Source organism: Scyliorhinus canicula, chromosome 3, assembly GCF_902713615.1.
Source record: "Scyliorhinus canicula chromosome 3, sScyCan1.1, whole genome shotgun sequence".
NCBI lineage: Eukaryota > Metazoa > Chordata > Chondrichthyes > Carcharhiniformes > Scyliorhinidae > Scyliorhinus > Scyliorhinus canicula.
Window position 1 is genome coordinate 260852379 of NC_052148.1, and position 20866 is coordinate 260873244.

The 20866-nt window shown below is 46.6% G+C and overlaps 1 protein-coding gene across 5 annotated transcripts in view; it reads left to right on the plus strand.

The window, feature by feature from the left end:
- Nucleotides 1-11059: 11059 nt before the first annotated feature.
- Nucleotides 11060-20866, plus strand: part of lef1 (lymphoid enhancer-binding factor 1) — a 196586-nt gene continuing 186779 nt past the window's right edge. For 3 of the 5 annotated variants that reach the window (XM_038792693.1, XM_038792688.1, XM_038792691.1), the window contains exons 1-3: nucleotides 11062-11752; nucleotides 11964-12030; nucleotides 12203-12339. In XM_038792693.1, coding sequence (XP_038648621.1) covers nucleotides 11543-11752; nucleotides 11964-12030; nucleotides 12203-12339 — 414 coding nt within the window. In that variant the 5' untranslated portion in view covers nucleotides 11062-11542. Of the gene's footprint in view, nucleotides 11753-11963; nucleotides 12031-12202; nucleotides 12340-20866 lie in introns of all 5 variants that reach the window. The other 2 variants (XM_038792690.1, XM_038792689.1) reach the window with 2 other exon arrangements.

The window sequence follows — 20866 nt, forward strand, 5'->3', positions numbered from 1 at the left end:
ATTGCCTCCCGCAGGGTTCAAGCACAGTGTCCAGGCATCAAGGTGTGATACGGATGCTAGGCAATGAGTCCCACATGTAACAAGGCCGCCCACCCATGGGAATCCACTTGGCATGTGTGAAGTTCTCACTTAGCCACGATTGCCAATTCCCTATCAGCGGTAGCCTTCAGCCGCACTGCCAGAGGGCTCAGCAATCAGTGGGGGTTATGGGTGGTTGTTGGGGCAGATGGGCAGGGACAAGGGTTGCCCCCGGAATGGGTATACACCATCCAAGGGTTGGCATGGTGGTGCTGCAAGCTGTTGCCCGATGGTTTCCACACCCACGCTCCTTTGACATCCCATCCCCAGCCGAGGGTCCCTCACCCCCATCGAGCACTGGGGTGGCAAGCCCACCGCACCCGGGCTTTGTGCCTGTGAGCAAAGATGGCTTCTCACCTCCTTGGCTCCCCACAGAAGCCCATCCGCCAGGTTCACGTATTTCAAAAGGAGTAGTAATCAGCACCAGCGTGACCACTTGGCGCCTGCCCAGTTCTTGGCCTCTCCCGCTATTCATCGGCCTCGTTTCACTTGAGTGAGAGAGTAAAGAGGCCGCAGAATCGCGCCCAATATTTCCATTTATCTATTCTTTCGCTGCCTCGAGGTGCGATGGTCGACTTGAACCAACGTTAGCATGCATGTTTAGCACTTTAGTGTGACAGCCCCTTGTCTTCCACATTAGCAGAAACATTAACTTGTTGAAAATAAACAGAGAGAAAGACATCATACACAGACGTTAAGCATACGCTCATGTTATCAATGGGAAATCCTGAGCTTTGGTGTTCGACTGAGTTGAGGCTTCCAGAACTCAAGCGATTGAGTGAGAGGAGGAATCACAACTATAAGGACTCACGGCAACACACAGTTCCATCAATGAATACATTGTAAAGGCTGGGTAAATAGCATGCTATTGTGTCAGAGAAATGTGAAAGTAAAATGCCTATAAGCACACAGACCTGTAAGGGTTTGCATAAACATAGAACATAGAAAAATACAGCACAGAACAGGCCCTTTGGCCCACGATGTTGTGCCAAACTTTTGTCCTAGATTAGTAATAAATTAATCTACACCCCATCATTCTACTGTAATCCATGTACCTATCCAATAGCCACTTGAAGATCCCCAATGTTTCCGACTCAACTACTTCCACAGGCAGTGCATTCCATGCCCCCACTACTCTCTGGGTAAAGAACCGACCTCTGACATCCCCCCTATATCTTCTACCATTAACATTAAATTTATGTCCCCTTGTAATGGTTTAAAGACATCATGAGACAAAAGGTGCAGAGTGGGTTACACCATGGAGTTTACCCCTCCTTCTGTCTTCACATTTGTGGGCCATGGGACGCTTCTCTTGTCCAAATGTTCCTCCTACTCTGCTACTCACTTCCTTTTGTCATAATGAACAAAATGACTCACATTTATACAATCTCTTTCATAGCCTCAGACTTCCCAAAGCACTTTAAAGCCAACCAAGTACTTTAGAAGTGTGGTCGCTGTTGTAATGTAGGAAAAATGGCAACCAATTTGCAACCAGCAAGGTGAGAATAACCAAACAATTGTATTTTGTTTCAGTTGTTGAGGGGCAAATATGCAGAATTCCCCAACTCTTCTTCAAAATACTGTCGTGGGATGTTTTACACACAGGTGAGAGGACGCTTATTCATCACCTCAACAAATGGCAACACCACCAACAATGCAACACTGGAGCATCAGCCGAGATTTTTATACCACAATCTGCCAGTTCTTATGTGGTGGCACCGATCTAAGACTTTAACGGTGTTTCTCTCACCACACACGCTGCCTGACCTGCTAAGTGTTATCTGCATTTTCTATTCTTATTTTAGATTTCCACCACCGGCAATGTTTTTGCTTTTGTGTGAAACAAAATCAAACTGGGAAGGGCATGAGGGAAAATGAAACAAGTGTGAGAATAATTGTGCATAACTAAATGATTTGGCTGAGAATGTAGGAGGCATGGTTAGTAAGTTTGCAGATGACACCAAGATTGGTACGGGAATTGAACCGTGCTGCTGGCCTGCCTTGGTCTGCTTTAAAAGCCAGCGATTTAGCCCAGTGTGCTAAACCAGCCCCTGACATCCCTGCACATCCTTGGGTTGTGGGGGTGAGACCCACGCAGACACTGGGAAAATGTGCAAACTCCACACGGACAGTGACCCAGGGCCGGGATCGAACCCTGGTCCTCGACGATGTGGGCAGCAGTGCTAACCATTGAGCCACCCTGATGCCCTCTAATTATCTTTATCAAGGGAATGCCTAGCCTCCTCCCCTTGACCTTCAATGGCACAAACATTGCCAAGATCCCCATCTTTGATATTCTCTGGGTCATCATTCATCAGAAGCTGAAATGGACCAGTTCTATCTACACTGATCATAATACTAGGGCAGAGTTTGGGTGCTTTGCCACTCGTGGACTACATCACAGCCTCTCAAAGTTCCTCCACCATCTACAAGGCTCAAGTGAGGAGTGTCATGGAATACTCATCACTCACCTCAGTGGATGTCACATGTCAGGATGGAGCAGTTCTCTAGCCAGGTACCTCTATAACTGAACTCAAAGTCACCTCAGTTCACCGCTGTTAGACTGTGGTTGCACTGTGCATCACCTATATACGGCACTGCAGTAACTCAACAATGTACCTTTGACAACATCCTCCACCTCTACAATCTGTACCGCCAAGACGGACAACAGCAGTAATGTTAGAGGAACACTATCAACTCACGTTCCTTCCTCGTCACACACCACCCTTACTTGGTTGCTCCTTCGTCATCCGGATCAAAATTCCCCAATGCTTTGCGGATGTACCTTTGTTTGAGGGGAAGGGCCACCACCATCTTCTCTGGACGACCAGGGGTGGACAATGAATAAAAACGTTGCCAATAATGCCTGTATCCCGAGATCACATTTGAAAAAAAGACATCCTCAATGATATCATTTGCCAAGGCTGTCATTGTTGATGGCGAACACTATCTTTTACAAGTTAGCACAGAGGTTTCCTGGAAATGTGCCAATACTTGTCCCACAGACAAAATGATTTGAAAATCACTGGTGGAGAGCATTTGATACTTACCAGTGTAACCCAATCTCTTACAGTTGGCATGAGTCCACATCCATATTGTAGAGCTGAAGACTGTCAACGTTCCTCACAGGTCTATTGAGCACACGTATCAATATGCAATATTGAAATTTCATTTCATAAAGACTCACTAATGACGTAAAGACCACTATTGTGACTTCTCAAACCTGGACTACATTTCCTAGTGAGAATTGAGATAACTGATATCTAATGATAATCTAACTATGTGCTGTATTATTATTCAGAATAAATGATTAAGTTATAGAGTCATAGATGTTTACATCATGGAAAGAGGCCCTTTGGCCCAGCTGGTCCATGCCACCCAGTTTCTATCACTAAGCTAGTCCCACTTGCCCACATTTGGACAATATCCCTCTATGCCCACCCTGCCCATGTAACTGTCTAACTGCTTTTAAAGAACAAAATTGTACCCATCTCTACCACTGCCTCTGGCAGCTCGTTCCAAATGCTCATCACCCTCTGTGTGAAGAAATTTCTCCTCTGGTCTCTTTTGGATCTCTTTCCTCTCACCTTAAACCTATGCCCTCTACTTCTAGACTCTTCTACCTTTGGGAAAAGATGTTGACCTTGTTGATGCTCCTCATTATTTTATAGACCTCTATAAGATCACCCCTAACCCTCCAACACTCCAGGGGAAAAAGTCTCAGCCTATCCAACCTCTCCTTATAACTCAGACCATCAAGTCCTGGTAGCATCCTCGTAAATCTCTTCTGCACTCTTTCTAGTTTAACAATATCCTTCCTATAATAGGGTGACCAGAACTGAACACAGTATTCCATGTGTGGACTTACCAGTGTCTTGTACAACGTTAACAAGACGTCCCAACTTCTGTATTCACCTCACATTTATCCAAATTAAACTCCATCTGCCATTCATCGACCCACTGGCCCAATTGGTCAAGATCCTGTTGCAGTCTTATATAACCTTCTTCACTATCCATTCTGGCGCCTGTTCGGGGAGGCTGGAGAATATCAAAAATGGGGATCTTGGCAATGTTTGTCTCACCCCCACAACCTAAGGATGTGCAGGGTAATTGGGCAGCATGGTAGCACAGTGGTTAGCACAATTTCTTCACAGCTCCAGGGTCCCAGGTTTGATTTCCGGCTTGGGTCACTGTCTGTGCGGAGTCTGCACGTTCTCCCCGTGTGTGCGTGGGTTTCCTCCGGGTGCTCCGGTTTCCTCCCACAGTCCAAAGATGTGCAGGTTAGGTGGATTGGCCATGCTAAATTGCCCTTAGTGTCCAGAAATTGCCCTTAGTGTTGGGTGGGGTTACTGGGTTATGGGGATAGGGTGGGGAGGTGGGGTCGGGTAGGGTGCTCTCTCCAAGAGCCGGTGCAGACTTGATGGGCTGAATGGCCTCCTTCTGCATTGTAAATTCTATGATCTTAGTGGGTTGGCCACACAAAATTGCCCCTTAATTGGGGGGGGGGGGGGGGGGGGGGGGGCGGAGAATTGGGCACTTTAGATTTTTTTAAAAGATAAAGATGGATCAGTACTCATCATTTACGTGGCATTACAAGCAGCACGGTGGCACAGTGGTTAGCACTGCTGCCTCACAGCTCCGGGGACCCGGGTTCAATTCCAGGTCTGAGTGACTGTATGGAGTTTGCACTTCCTCGCCGTGTCTGCGTGGGTTTCCTCCGGGTGCTCCGGTTTACTCCCACAGTCCAAAGATGTGCTGGTTACGTGGGTGACAAATTGCCCCTTTGCACCCAAATGGTTAGGTGGGGGTACTAGGTTACGGGAATAGGGTGGAGTGTGGGACTCTAAGGGCCAGTGCAGACTCGATGGACCCAATGGCCTCCTTCTGCACTGTAAATTCTATGATGCTAAGATTATTATGTGGCAAAATGTTCATAGGCAAGTTAAGCGAGCATGGAGTTAAAAATAATGTATTAGCATGAGCAGAGGATTGGCTAACAGGCAGGAAACAGAGAGTGTGTGGAAATGGGGCATTTTCAAGATGGCAGGTAGTGGAATAGTCAGGTACCATAAGGGCCAATGCTTGGGCCTCAGCTCTTTACAATAGCAGGGTTTTAGTGAGACCATAGCCAGAGTATTGTGGGCAGCTTTGTGTGATTTGCATAGCTGTCTGCCATTGGTGCAGAACACCGGCTTACCATTGGCCCTGGTCGGTCATGTGCCTCTCGACCGATTGGTTGAGACCAGTCATGTGACGGCTCTCCGATTGGTCGAGAGGCTGAGTTAACCACGCCTCCAGGTCGAGGTATAAATAGCCAGAACGCCCGGCGGTCGTCCATTTACTGTAGTCGACCGCAGGGCTAACTTCTAGCTTATTAAAGCCTAACTTTTGTACAGCAACTCGTCTCACGTACAATTGATGGTTCATCACTTTGGTCACCACCTTTCAGAAAAGATGTGCTAATGTTGGAGGCAGTACAATGAAGGTTCACTAAATAGATTCCTGAAATGAGAGGGTGGGGGGGGGGGGGGGGTAATCCTATGAGACTTAGGAACATACATATTAGGTGAGAAGGAGGCCTCTCAGCCCTTCGAGGCTGTTCCAAAACTCAAGTAGATGGTGGGTGACCTGATTGTAACCTCAACCCCACATTCCCGCCTACCCCAATAACCTTCCGTTTCCATGATAATCAAGAATCTATCCAGCTCTGGCTTAAAAGTATTCAGAGACTCAACTTCCACTGCCTTTTGAAGACGAGCGATCCAGGCACTCACAATCCTCACTGACAGAAGGTTTTTTTTCCTCATCTCTGCCTTAAGTGAGTGACCCCTTACTTTTGATCAGTGACCTGATTGGTGAGAGTCTTTGCAAATTGTCTCTATTTTCTCTGGGGTTTTGGAGACTGAGAGCGGATCTCATTGAAACATACAAGGTTCCAAAGGGGTTTGATAGGATGGTCACCTAGAGATTGTTTCTGCCGGTCGGTGAATCTAACACGTGGCTGAGGGGAGGGGTGTGCAGTCTCAGGATAAGAGAGTGGGCTGAGATGAGGAGAAATTACCTCACTCAAAGGGTTGTGAATCTTTGGAATTCTCTACCGCAGAGGGTCTGGAAGCTCCTTTGTTGAATGTACTAAAGGCTGGGATGGACAGATTTTTGGGGATTTGTGGGGAGTGGTGGTAGTGGGGGTGGGGGGAATGGGGGTGGGTGGGATAAGGGGGACATGAAAGTGCAGTTGAATCCCAAGATCAGCCATGATTATATTGAATGGCGGAGCAGGTTCGATGGGCCATGTGTTCTACTCCAGCTCCTATTCCTTGTATTAATGCTATTTGGCCATTTGCCAGCTGACGGCTGGATGCTGCAGACTGCAACGGTTTGGTTCACTACCAGAGGCACGTGAATAAGACCAGAATCACCAGCACAACAACCCCACTGTTCACCTCCGCGCGGAGGGAAGGCCACCATGAAGCAGCTGGAGATGGTCGGAGCGAACACGTTACCCTGGGGCGGAGGGATAAATATCGCCCAGGGAAACTGGGGAACTCTCCCGCTTTTCTCCGGCACGGTGGTACAGTGGTTAGCACTGTTGCTTCACAGCGCCAGGATCCCTGGTACGATTCCCGGCTTGGGTTACTGTCTGTGTGGAGTCTGCACGTGCTCCCCGTGTCTGTGTGGGTTTCCTCCGGGTGCTCTGGTTTCCTCCCACAAGTCCCGAAAGACGTGCTGTTAGGTGAATTGGACATTCTGAATTCTCCCTCTGTGCACCCGAACAGGCGCCGGAGTGTGGCGCCTCGGGGCTTTTCACAGTAACTTCATTACAGTGTTAATGTAAGCCGACTTGACATAGAATTTACAGTGCAGAAGGAGGCCATTCGGCCCATCGAGTCTGCACCGACCCCTGGAAAGAACACCCCACTTAAGCCCCACACTTCCACCCTATCCCCGTAACCCAGTAACCTCACCTACCCTTTTTGGACACTAAGTGCAATTTAGCATGGCCAATCCACCTAACCTGCATATCTTTGGACTGTGGGAGGAAAAGCACCCGGAGGAAACCCACGCAGACACGGAGAGAATGTGCAGATTCCACACAGACAATGACCCAAGCCGGGATTCGAACTTGGGACCCTGGCGCTGCGAAGCAACCGTGTTAACTACTGTGCCACCGTGCTGCCCACTTGTGACAATAAAGATTATTATTATTAAAGTAATGCCATGGCATCTTTGAGAGTGATCGGAGCAGGAAGACTCAGTATCTGAGAGGCAGCACCTCAGAGAGTGCAGCAGCCCAGCACCACCCCGTTGACTGGTGTGTCCGCCTTGGTTAAGGCTGGCCTCTGGAGCTAGCCACATGGTGGAGGTTTAAACACTCTTCCAAAAACTGCAATTGATGCTCCATCAGCTGTTAAGCGAAGGCATTGAGGGACATGGGCCAAAGGCAGGTCTGTTTAGTTATGCTGCATTCATTCTCATTGAATGGCGGAGCAGGCTTGAGGGGCCGAATGGCCTTCTCCTGTTCCTATGAGCTTTCCTCTTCAAGGCGCCTGTCTCTTTTCCTTGTCAGAGAGATAAGGCCTTATGGGATCTCCGGGAAAAGGAAACAAAACTGGGGGCTGAATCTTCTTGGGTGGAATCATGTCACACTGACATACATATGAAGAGTCCCGGCTTGGCATCATCGCTCTGATGTTAAAGGCAAATGTGCAAACACACACAAGGACAAAGTGTTGAGGGAGGCCAACAATAACAGGGAAAACGTGTTGGTTGGGGGGGGGGGGGGGGGGGGGGTTAATGTGTCAGTTTAAAGGAGTGTTGAAAGAAAAAAAACCCTAACCAACATTTCAGTTGCAAGCAACATTCTTCATTGAATCCGAACTGACTCCCAAGTCATGATCACAGCTGAGTTTAAATTTATGAATTGCAGAGTTTTATCTCTGGCTGGGGGGGGGGGGGGGGGGGGGAGTTGGATTTGGTCCAGCCTTGATTCCCTCCACATTGTATCCAGATCTCAAACCCCTTTGATCTTTCTGTGTGTTTTATTTTCCGTCCTTCTCTCGTTCCCCTTACCCGGAAGTGAACCGTTGCAGCCTCCGCTGGCACACGTGGAAATATCTGCGTTTTTTTTTTCTGGTTGGGCATTTTCCCAAATGTGGGAAGGAGGGAGGGAGGGAGAGAGGGAGAAGAAAGCGGCCGCCGAAAGATCAAAGGGACAGAGCCGGCTCCTCCTCCTGCTTTCTAAGATCAGCCCCCCCCCCCCCCCCCCCTCCCTTTAACCTGCTTCTCACGCAATGTGCAAGCCCAGAGCAGGAATTTCTACAGCAGCAACAACAAGAGGGAGAGAGAGAAAAAGAGGAATTTCTGGAGCAATGTTAAAACAGATTGCAACCCCCTCCCCCTGCCTCCCTCCCTCTGCAAAACTTTTAAATTCCCCTTCAAAGAAAAGCCTCCTGCAAAAAAAATGTCTTTTTTTTGCCTCCTCTCCCTTCACTCACCCCTCACCCTCTTCCCCCCCCCCCCCCCCAACTCAAATTGTTTATCCAGATTTATCCTGTCGGCAATGATGAAAGGGAAGGAGAGGGGGGGGGGGGGGGTGGTCTCAGGGAAGATGTTTCCCACACCGAATTTAAAGATGTTTAAAAGCACACACACACAAAGTGCTGGCATCCCCCCCCCCCCCCCCCCCCCCCCCCCCCCCCCCCCCCCCTCACTTGCTGGGGACTTGCCCTGATGTTCAAGGTTCCTCAGTGCCACGTCTAGCCTGTGTCGGTCAGATCAAAGGGTCTTGTCCCACAATCTTTAAATACAATTCTCCCTCTCTCACCCCCCCCCCCCCCGCCCCCCTTACACACTCTCACTCGGCTTTTGTTCCACTCGATCCTTGGTTTTACCTTATTTTCATACCTAGACCGTATTTGTAAGAGCAGGATTGCTGCAATGTTTATATTTTAATTGTCCTTCACGCTTTGTAGATGGAATCAGCCCAGAACACACAAGTTAGTTGAGTTATATGTGATTTCCACCCCCCTCAAATCAGTCTTTCGCTGTCTTTCTCTGGGCTGAAGACGGTTGTTGTTGTTGTTGTTGCGTGTCTCTGTGTTTTGAGTTTGAGGGAAGGTCGGTCAGATCAGAGGGATTGAGTACCTCCATCACAAACACTCACTGCTTTCTCTCTCTCTCTCTCTCGCTGTGTGTCTCAGTTCCACTGACGGTGCAACAGGTCTCTCTGCTCCAGTGTTGCGTTGGAGTCGAAGCTTCCTGAGCTTAATGAGCTTGGCATAAATCAAACCCCCTCCTCCTTCCTTCTGCCCCCCCCTTTTTTTCTCAATAGAGCGCCAAACCATATTGGGAAGGGTTCAAAGGCACGCAGTCCAAACTGGGCAAACCCTCAAATCGATCACCCTGCAAGAGAACAGTTATTTGGTATTGCGATTGCTATTGGAAAAATAAAATCATCTTATTTCCGCGAGAACAAAATATTACAAATTCATGGGATAGAATTGTGGAATTTAATGGGTGGGGGTGGGGGGAAATGAGGCAATTCGGTCCATCGTGGATGTGGCAGCCCTTTGAAAGAGCAGCTCATTTGTCCTTCATTCTCTCAGGTATCCCATGCCCATACAAATAAAGCGCATCTTCAGTGAACAGGCCACCCATATTCAAATGGGTAATGGTTGAGTGTTAAATATATATATATACATAACGAGAGATGTCTGGGGAAGCTGGACACCATCTGACGGGTAAATAAGACTAAAAACAACGAAAAAAAAGAGAGAAATGGCATTTCCTCGTTATTAAGCATGACATATTCAGGACATCCTGGCCAATGTGGACTTCCCGTGTACGGTTGAAGATTTCATTGTCTAGGGCAGAAGTTGACTTAAGATTGTCAAGTGCATATTTATTTACACGGGGTGCAGGATTCTGCTATGATTTTCACACACACACACAAAATGTGAGTTCAGATAATAAACAGAGAAAAGGGCTGCACTATTGAGGTTGGGACTGTTTGACTTTCCTTTGAAGAATTCCCCCGGTTTAAACATAATATTATTTTCCTGTATGTGTGTGCGTTTTTAAAAAGGAACATTTTGGGAAAGGACAGGCGAACACAATGCTGCCCAGCATACCCAATCGTACCTGTGGTAGTCCTGTATTGTGTAAGGGATGGATGTAACTCAATGCCTTTGATCTAAGGTGCCAAGTTTATGGGCAGCACGGTAGCATTGTGGATAGCACAATTGCTTCACAGCTCCAGGGTCCCAGGTTTGATTCTGACTTGGTCACTGTCTGTGCGGAGTCTGCACATCCTCCCCGTGTGTGCGTGGGTTTCCTCCGGGTGCTCCGGTTTCCTCTCACAGTCCAAAGATGTGCAGGTTAGGTGGATTGGCCATGATAAATTGCCCTTAGTATCCAAAAATTGCCCTTAGCGTTGGGTGGGGTTACTGGGTTATGGGGATAGGGTGGAGGTGTTGACGTTGGGTAGGGTGCTCTTTCCAAGAGCCGATGCAGACTCGATGGGCCGAATGGCCTCCTTCTGCACTGTAAATTCTATGAAGTTGATGTGGGACGTTTGATCCAGGCATTTTGCACACTTATGAAAATGCAGCTTTAAAATGGGAAGGTGGTTAACTTAGCTTCCTTCTCGCTGATGGAAACGCCGGTTTAAAAATCCTTGGGAGTACTTTATTTTTTTGCAGGAAGGTTTTTTTTTAAATTCTAAAATCCTGAGGTTAAACCCCACGACGGTGTGTGTGATCTAGCGAGCATTAAACAAAAATAAGGCGCAAAAGTGGGATTTAAAATAGGGCTGGTGATTGTGCATTGACTGGGGGGGGGGGGGGGGGGGGGAGAGGAAATTCTCGCTGTGTTGTAAAACCTCTGAGGTCTTCGCCTGCAGAGGCTGCTCTGCATCTCATTACAGTTCTTGAAGGACAATTGCAGAGCTCCCCCACTCCTACCCCCCCAGTCAATCAGAACTGCCAATCACTCCGGCGGCACAGCTTTGATCTCTCCTCGCCTCCCTCCTCCCCTCCTCTGCTATTTCTCTCTCTCTCTCTCGCAAGCATTAGTCTCCGCCGTCTACAAAATACAACCAACACAGTCTTTGCTTTTTAACTAGCTTCACTCCCAAGACAGTGGGAGAAAACAGAAAGTAGGCGAGAGGGTCAGACAGAGAGGAGGAGAGAGAGAGAGAGACAGGGGGGAGATTTAGCAATCTCTCCTCCAGCAATTTGAGGATTATTTTTAAATTTTGTTTTGCAAAAAAAAGATTTCTTAAGGACTGGCTTTTTTTTATCAAGTCATTTTTTCCTTCTCTTCTAAAGATTCCAGATCTCTCCCCCGACCCCCCCCCCCCCCCCCCCCACCAGATTTTTTTGTTTGTGGGGGGGGTGTTATAACAAGAAACGACCTCTTGCATTTTGTGCAAAACAAAGTTCCAACAACAATAAAAGCAGAGGGGATGCCGCAGTTGAATGGCGGTGGCGACCCGGAGCTTGGGGCGAACGACGAGATGATCTCGTTCAAGGACGAAGGGGAGCAAGAGGACAAAATCCTGGCGGAGATCAGCGCCACCGAGGAGCGGGATCTGGCCGACCTGAAGTCATCGCTGGTCAACGAGTCTGAGATTAACCCGGGCAGCGAGAGCAACAGCAACTCGGCCGAACCCCAGGTAACGACAGAGAGAGACACACACACAGAGGAGGGGGAACAAACCAGCAAAAACAGGAGATAGTAACACACACACACACACACACACAGAGCAAACCGCGGACACACCGTCCATCCCCACTGCTACCCTGTAATAAGCCCCCTCGCCACCTCCAACCTTTTTATTTTACCCTGTCTCTCTTTTAAAGACAAACTTGTTGCTGACTTTCTAGGTGGGCAGACGAACACAAGTTAGCGAGGAACCCTTCCGGGACAAAGTGAGAGTCAGCACCGAAGAAGGTGAGCAACCTGCTTAAAGCATTCGCTTCTTCCCAGTCAACTTTGTGTTATCATTATTAATGTGCAATTTCTGCTGTCATTTCTCTCCCCCGCTTTCCCACTAACCCCCCTTTCCCACTAACCCCCCTTTCCCACTACTCCCCCCACCCCTCTTATTTTTAAAAAACTTCAGGAGGTAAAAGACATGATGCAGCGATGTACAAGAACCCAGCCTACTGCACTTATCAACCGGGATACATCATGGTCCCCAACCTCAACAATGACCCTTACCTGAACAACGGCTCCCTCTCTCCTCCTGTCCCCAGAACGGTGAGTCACATAATGACTAGTTTGCAAGTGACTATTTACAAGGGAATGTTAGTAAACAGCATCTTCCTCCCCCCAGCACCCCCCGCCCTCCAACCAGGTTTAGCTCAGGTGGCGAGTCAAGACTGTCACCAGCTATCGCTCACCCCCCTGATGTCCCTCTGGACATTAAAACTTCACAGCCTCTGGTTCTCTCTCTCAGTTAAGATCCCTGTTATGTTGTCGTTAAGTTCCACTTAAAAAAAAAACAGCGAGCCCGCAGTCAAGGCTGTTATGCGTGCGTGTGTTTTGTCAACTTTATTTACTGATGACTTTATCTGTAATGCAGATGAGAAGCTGATTTTATTTATATTGCTTGACCTGTTTCACATTTTGGATTGTTTTGTCTCGAAGCAGCACCGCTGTCTCTCTGGCAGATAAGAGAATTTTTTTTTTTGCTTTACGCCCAGAGAGCAGCAGGGAAATGGCCTAACAGACACAAAGCAGTTTTAACCGCTAAGTTTAAATAGGCCAGAAGGTGTGCACAACAGGCTGCTACTGAAGACAGTATTCACCGAGAAGGTGCAGAATGGGAATGGTTGTTTGCAGTCCCTGCCTCCTCACCATTCTCCCCCAAGGCTGGGGGCTCGGGGGAGATGCAGTGAAGGGGAAGCCTGTTGTTTTAGGAGCAGTAAGACTCTGGTGTTTGTCAGTTAGACAGTGGGACCACGCATGCTGATTGTCAGACCCTGTGTGTCAGAAGGTATCCTTCCCCTTAAAAGCAACTTGCGAGAGAAAAAAAACTGCAATTTTGTCAGACGGGGGTTGTGGATTTAAGATTTTTGCCATGTGACGAACGGATGTTGCAAAGAAGGGTAACCCTCATGACAGAATGTTTTGACTTCACTTACACAGTTGTGTTGGATGACTGAAGATCTGGTGCCACTCCAATCAGCTCTTTGAAGTTGGTCGCCCACATTGAAATACTGACCAAGAAGCCACAGGGTGTCTCCCAGAGCAAATTGGCGACATGGTTCAATCCCGAAGCCAATGTGGGTTAAACTGGCTGAGGTTGAGGCAATGCTACGATGTAAAACCTTAACAAAAGTGTCCCTTTGGCTGTGGTGTGTGCCATAGTTGAGGAGAAATCTGTGTGCGTGTGAGTTAGTGTTTGAGGACTTGATACAGTGGTGACATAACCATCCTTGGATTTGAACGTCCCATTCGTTCTATCCTTCTTCAAAAGTTGGATGCCTTCCTATTTCAGAGTCCGTTTTCCAAAGGATTCTCTTGACGCTGCCCAGAGTGCTTTGTCAGCCCTCCACGGGTTGGCAGTCTGTTGTGGACAAGCTTGTTGCAGTGATAATGTCAGCTGGTGTCATCCAGATTGCTCAGCATCTCACATTGTCCTGTGGTCTGTTTCACTAAGTGCACTTTAAACTGTGGGATCTACGGCGCTGTGGTCGCAGGTTCGATCCCGGCCCTGGGTCACTGTCTGTGTGGAGTTTGCACATTCTCCCTGTGTCTGTGTGGGTCTCACCCCCATGACCCAAAGATGTGTAGGCTAGATGGATTGGCCATGCTAAATTGTCCCTTAATTGGGAAAAAAGAAAAATTGTGTACTCTCAATTTATATTTAAAAAATAAACTGTGGCATACCAGCATTTCCATGAGAGAGAGGGAGGGGGGAGATACCAAATGGTTATATCTATCAGGAAAGATTACACAAGTGGGGGTTCTTTTCCTCAAAGCGGAGAGGGTCGAGAGGTGGATTACTGGAGGTCTTTAAAATTCTGAGGTAGATTTAAGAGAAATTGTTTCCACTTAACAATTAGTCCAGAACTAGAGGGCATAACTATATAATGTTCACCAATAAACACAGAAAAACATCTTTACTCGGAGTGGTGAGACTTCATGTGATACAGTCAAGGCAAATAGCATTTAAGGCAAAGCTAGGTTGGCAAATAAGGGAGAAGAGAATAGAAAGATACATTGATAGATGGAATGTAGTCGAGTGGTGGGGGGGTTGCTCATGCGGAGCAGAAACATTAGTATAGATGTGTTGGGCTCAATGGCCTGTTTCTGTGTTGCAAACACTATGTTATACTGTGGAAATTAATTAAGTTACTTGAATAAAGTCGTATTGATTGACCTGGACGCATGTGCTACAGCGCTGTCACAACAAGTCAGACTGGCAACGATGTGACCCATGTGTATGTCCCATTGCTATCAATCTGCAGGAGTTCCTAATTCATGGCTAGTGTAACTCCTGTTTGTCTTCAGGCAACACCAAGGTGAAAGCAACGACACCTGCTGCCCAAACTGTAACATCAGCCATGCGCAGTATTACAGCATCCTGTAGTAGTAATGCTCAAAGGGGAAAGTGGAGTGCAGTATTTCTCTTACATCATTTGACTTGTGTGCTCCTTGAAACCCTTGTGAAGCCATAATCCACGTTCTGTTGACCAAGCTGGAGTCCATCTCCATTTGGGATCATTGAGCATCATTTTCTGAGGAGTTCTAGCATTAGTATTTAACATGTTGCGTGACTCTCTCACTAGCTCATCCCCTGGTGAAGGGGAGAAGCAGAACTTCAAATCTACCTGCTAATCTTGGTAACTTTTCCGCCCAAACATTTATTGGAACCTTAGAACCCCTGCAGTGCAGAAGGAGCCCACAGTGCCCATCAGTTCTGCATCGGCCATCCAAAAGAGGACCCTTCCTCGGCCCACTCCCCTGCCCTATCCCTGAAACCCCGTAATCCCACCTAACCTTCACATTTTTGGACTGCGGGAGGAAACTGGAGCACCCGGAGGAAACTCACACAGACACTGGAAGAATATCAAACTCCACAGACAGTCACCCATGGCTGGAAGCGAACCCAGGTCCCTGGTGCTGCGAGGCAGCAGTGCTAACCAATGTGCCACCATGCATGTGTGCGTTGCTGTTGGGAGTGTGCGCGGAAGCGTCTGTAGTAGTGTTCTTGGGGGCATCATGCGATTGTTGCATGGGTGGCTCCACAGTTCAGTTCTGATGATTTGCCGTAACACGCTGTTAACATGGTAGAATTCACCCTGACCTGGTATTTACATGCTACTGTGTCTTTGAAGCAGGGCATGATTTAGATGGTTTCAAGTTACAGCCGAGATGAATGAGCTGAATAGCACTGAGGTTGGAGGTGTAAGAGAAAGGGCAGGGGCGATAAAGCTAATCAGGGATTCAAATGCATTTCACACATTGAGTTTTGGTTTGTATTAGGTGTGCATGAGGTGCTCATGCAAACGGCAAAAATGCAGTGAATGCTGGAAAATGAACCATAAACAGGAAATGCTGGAAATAGTCAGTAGGCCAGGCAGCGAGGTGCTAGCCTGACCCAGCAGTCACACACTCACAGCACTTGCAGATTTGGTACCAAACCGATACAGACAAACCGATACAGTACAAAACTGGGTTTAAATATGGTCATCTTGAAGTTGCCAGTTTCTACGGCCTGTAACGATGTAATGTTGATAGACTTGCTTTTTTTTTTGCTCTCATATCGACACTGCAAAACATACCATATCACCATTTGATTATTCAGCTCAAGTGGAAAATTGTGCTGATGATATTGGAGAGGAAGAAAATGGTGCTGTGTGCTCCTTGGGGTTTGAAATAGATATATGCAATTATTGCCCAACATATTGTCTGGATGATCAATGTGGGAAGCAAAGATGTGCATGACCTTTATTAATGGCGTTGATGGCTGCACCCGCCTTATAAACAGTCTCTCGACACTTGGACTGGATTTCTTTTTACAAGGCTCTGTAGGTGCAAAGTAGTGAGCAGCAGATGCAGTCAAAAATAAATATTCGCTCGTGTTTTGCATGCCCAGCGACCTCTCTGTGGTCTGCGGTAGCATTTATACTTCAAGGTAAAAACATGTCACAATTTCATGTAGTTTGTTCAAAGGATCTTGTGAATGAGTGTATATTCAACGGCCCCATGTGTTTTACTAATTCAGCTCTACAGTATTCACAAGAACAAAAACCTGCAAATGGTTACTTTAGCCAGCAGCTTATGATTACCGTACCCACATGTTGACGATCCCTCCCACCTTGCACCAAATCCAATTCTACCATCACCTCTCACTCACCTACATTAACTTCCAGTCCAGCAATGCACCAATTGTAAAACTCTTGCCCTTGAATTCAGAGCTCTCCTCGGCCTCGCACCCGCGCAATCTCGGTAACCATCTTCCGCACTACAACCCTCTGAAAATTGTGTTTTTCCAGCTCCGACCTCTGGTGTATTTCCCACCATACCGTTTAATTATTCCCACCATTGGTAGCTGTGCTATCAACCATCTGGGCCTTAAGCGCTCCCTAAATATCTTCACCTCTATTTCTTCCTCCCCTTCTCTGGCCCAGGTTAAAACCTACCTCCCTGACCTAGGTTTTGGTTTTCTGCCCCTAGTGTCTCCTTTTCTTGGCTTGGTGTCAATGTTTGTGAAATGCGTTAAGAGTGTTTTGTGTTGTTAGGGACTGCTGTATAAATGTATGGTAATGTTAAGTGTCAGTGTTCTGCTGTTTTCAGCTCTATAGTGTGCACTGCTGTTACTGGTTAGAGCTCCTCTATTCCATCCATAGCTGAATGCTGACTGTTTCAACTTTAAATGGTTGTTTTAAAGTCATCTTCTTGTGTTGTGTTCTGGTGCACTGTATGCGGCAGCTGTTTTCTCGTTGCTCGTGATCATAATATTGCCATCAGAGGGCAGATTTACCTCACCACAACCTCTATGGTAAACTGTCTGTTAAATCTTCGAACATTGCAACTGTTAACAGAGGCGGACTTTCTCACCACGAAGCTCACTTTTCAATCAGATAATGGAAAGTACAGTTGAATTTTCTCTTGCTATGTCTATGTGAGCACATGCTCAAATCAGCCCTGTTCCCACATTGGTGAAGTGAGAGATGACTCTTAGGGAGAGTACAATAAGATCTTGACTTTTGTACGTGTGACGTGCTGTCTCTGTTGCGAAATGTGATAAATCCATTTTGTACTGCCTGTCAATTGGGTGGGCTATCGTTTTTTTAAATTTGCCGTGAGAGATTGCGACAGTTTTATCTGAGAAATGATCTTTCTTGTTGGTCTAGGCAGGCTGTCTGGAATCCCAAAACAGTGTAAAAGATAGACACTGTTCTGTACCTCCGTGTGTTTTTGATGGAAGTATGTTGCACCAGCTGATGGGCAGAGCACTAAGAGACTAAGTAGGGGGAAGATTGCCAGAGTTCTCAATAAAGCTAATGGGCCAGTGATTCCATCCCACCCCCACCCCCCACCAACCTTTGATGCAGTGCTCACCTGACTCGCTGAGGTTTGGTGGGTATGCCTCATGCAGTTGAATTGCTGGGCATCCACGAGACAGACCTATGAAGAAAGGCCGTGGATAATGATTAGTTCCTATGGGGAATTATAGCTGAGCAATAATGGGTTTCCTCCGGGTGCTCGGCACCGAAGATGTGCCTGTTAGGCGAATTGGACATTCTGAATTCTCCCTCTGTATACCCGAACAGGCGCCCGTGTGTGGCGACTAGGGGATTTTCACAGTAACTTCATTGCAGTGTTAATGTGAGCCTACTTGTGACAATAATAAAGATTATTGTTCTGAAATGCATTTCCAAAGTTTCAATTAGTGATTTCACCTGCACCAAGCAATTTTTCCATGTGTTCTTGAGTGATAAGCACCATAAAACAGGCGAAGTTACCGAATTAATGCAAGTAAATAACAATTTTCAAAAAACTTGAACTTGATAACAGCGTCTGACCAGTGAAAGGGTTAAAGAATAACATGTCTGTTCCCAAGTTAAATATTTATGCTTTAAGATCAAAGGAAATGCTATTTCGCATCAATCTTCTCTTAAATTTAGAAAAATCCAGATGCATAAAAATAATTCTGCAGCACGAATGGAAAACCAGACAGAATGTAATAATGTTCCTAATGCTGGAATATTTGCTCTGTTTAGGCATTGGGGCGTGCAGTCTCCAAAGTGCAAATCGCATCTCTGTTCGATTACTCAGCAAGGCAATCGCAGGTAGTGGCGAAAATCTATCGGGCGCAGAGGCAAGGTGCTTGGTGAAAGATGCGCAGTTTGTGTTTTAAAAACACACACTGATGAAGAAAGAGTTCAGAAGTTGCTGTGTGAAATGGAAGTGGCCAAACGCGCGCACTACTACCATTAGAACTGAATTACTTTGAAATTAATAATCCATTTATTTTCCCAGCAGGCTAACGCCTCTGCTAAAATAGGGGAACAAAGTCATTTTCGCATTAAATGTTCATAACGCAAATATCGCACAATGCAATTTCTAGGCTTATGTCTTTAATCCCCTTACAATCACGCGCCATTGTATCGCAAAGTGTTCAGTGTGTTTGTCTGCTATGGTTGTAAATCACAGTGGTTACCCTTGGATATAACACACTGCTACATGTGGACAATGTTACTTTCTGCATTGTTAAAATGTAAACTTCATTGTGTTGACTGTCGACAGTGGAAATCAGTGGTGTACATTTGGCATCGATTGTTGCTTCTTTGGCAATACATTATTGAGTAAAACGCGCCAAACATTCTACTATGTTCACCCATAAATGTGGGGTGCTGTTTGCCTCTGCACCTTTCTCGTCACATGAAACATATTGTATTATTCCATAAAATACTATACTGAAACAAACTTGGTCAGCTGGCCAACTTCTCATGTTGACTCGCCTTGCGTGAAGGTGCTGGCAGTATTGATCCTGACCTGACACCCTGTCGGCGCGACCTTGCTCCCCTACTGTTAGAATTAACGACAGCCGGGGCTTCAAAGAGTTACTGTAATGACAGACCAAAGCTTCAAAGAAGAAAATTTAGCAGAGTCACCACTAATGAAGAGGGATCCTGCAGAACTATAATGGGAAGCATTAACTCTCTTATTTTCCAGTACGACTTTCTTGGTGTCCATTGAGATGTGTGTGTCCTTCAGATCATTACAGCCAGAGAGTAAACATTAAAAACAGTAAAATACTGTGTCTATACTTGTTTAATCTTCTTGATGAGTGGCATCATGTATTCGAAGAGGGGTGAGGGGAAGTAAATATAGTCTATGCATTTGTGTTTAGCACAGGGCTAAATCGCTGGCTTTGAAAGCAGGCCAGCAGCACGGTTCGATTCCCGTAACAGCCTCCCCGAACAGGCGCCGGAATGTGGCGACTAGGAGCTTTTCACAGTAACTTCATTTGAAACCTACTCACAATAAGTGATTTTCATTCATTTCATTGTGTGCAGTCCATACGTGGAGTAGGAATAGTTGGTGTCTCCCTTTACAATTTGGTTGGTAGATGTTACAGGGCTGGGTTTCGCATTAAGGAGTTTATTTGCAATCCGCCAGCATTGCGTTGACCGTGAATCAGGTGTAGAACATTTCACTGAAGAGTGTTATAAAGAGGTGAGGTGAGGTTGTAAGGTTCCAGAGTTTTGTGCATTCCCCCAAGATTATCACTTCCTGAAACACATCACCCGCCATCTGTTTTATTCCTTACCCATCCCGCACATTGAAGTTGGCGTGTCAGATTTTATTGTTCTCGGCATGGGTACCTTTTCTGGCAACGAGGGGTGTCTGGACCAGAATATGATGTGGAGATGCCGGCGTTGGACTGGGGTGTGCACAGTAAGAAGTCTTACAACACCAGGTTAAAGTCCAACAGGTTTGTTTCAAACACGAGCTTTCGGAGCACGGCTCCTTCTTCAGGTGATTCACCTGAAGAAGGAGCCGTGCTCCGAAAGCTCGTGTTTGAAACAAACCTGTTGGACTTTAACCTGGTGTTGTAAGACTTCTTACTGGACCAGAATAGACAGCTTTCTCTCTTGATCAAGTGCTATTGTCCCGTTAATTGAATTAAACATCCTACCAACTGTCCTGGCTTGAGACAATCCACACCTCTTTAACCTGGGATCACCCCCTATCTCTGGATCTGTAATGATTTGATTACCCGCAAATGCATGCATTCAAAGCATTGTCTGGCATCTCTGACTTTGTCTATACAGTATAAATGTTTCTGGAACATATCTCTCCATTTACCTGAGGAAGGAGCAGTGCTCCGAAAGCTCGTGTTTGAAACAAACCTGTTGGACTTTAATCTGGTGTTGTAAGACTTCTTATTGAATTAAAGGGGCAGTGGGCATCATTTCGTTGAACATTTGGAATAAAGAGCGCTGTTTATACGCACGATTATTGATGTCAGGGTAATACGTTTTTTTTGTATAAAGAGAAGAAAGGTTTTGCATTTGCGTAACTCCTTTCCTGACCTCAAACTGTCCCAAGGCACTTCACAACCAAGTAAGTCATGTTGCGGTACAGTCACAGTTGTCGCGCAGGGAAACACAGCATAGCAAGATCCCACACACAGTGATCATAGGATTCACAGAACAGGAGGTGGTTATTTAGCTACTTTAAGTCTGCATCAACCTTTTTGAAGAGTAACTCAGTTAGTCCCACCTCCCAGCCTTTTTCCTCACATCCCAGGTGGAGAGAAGAG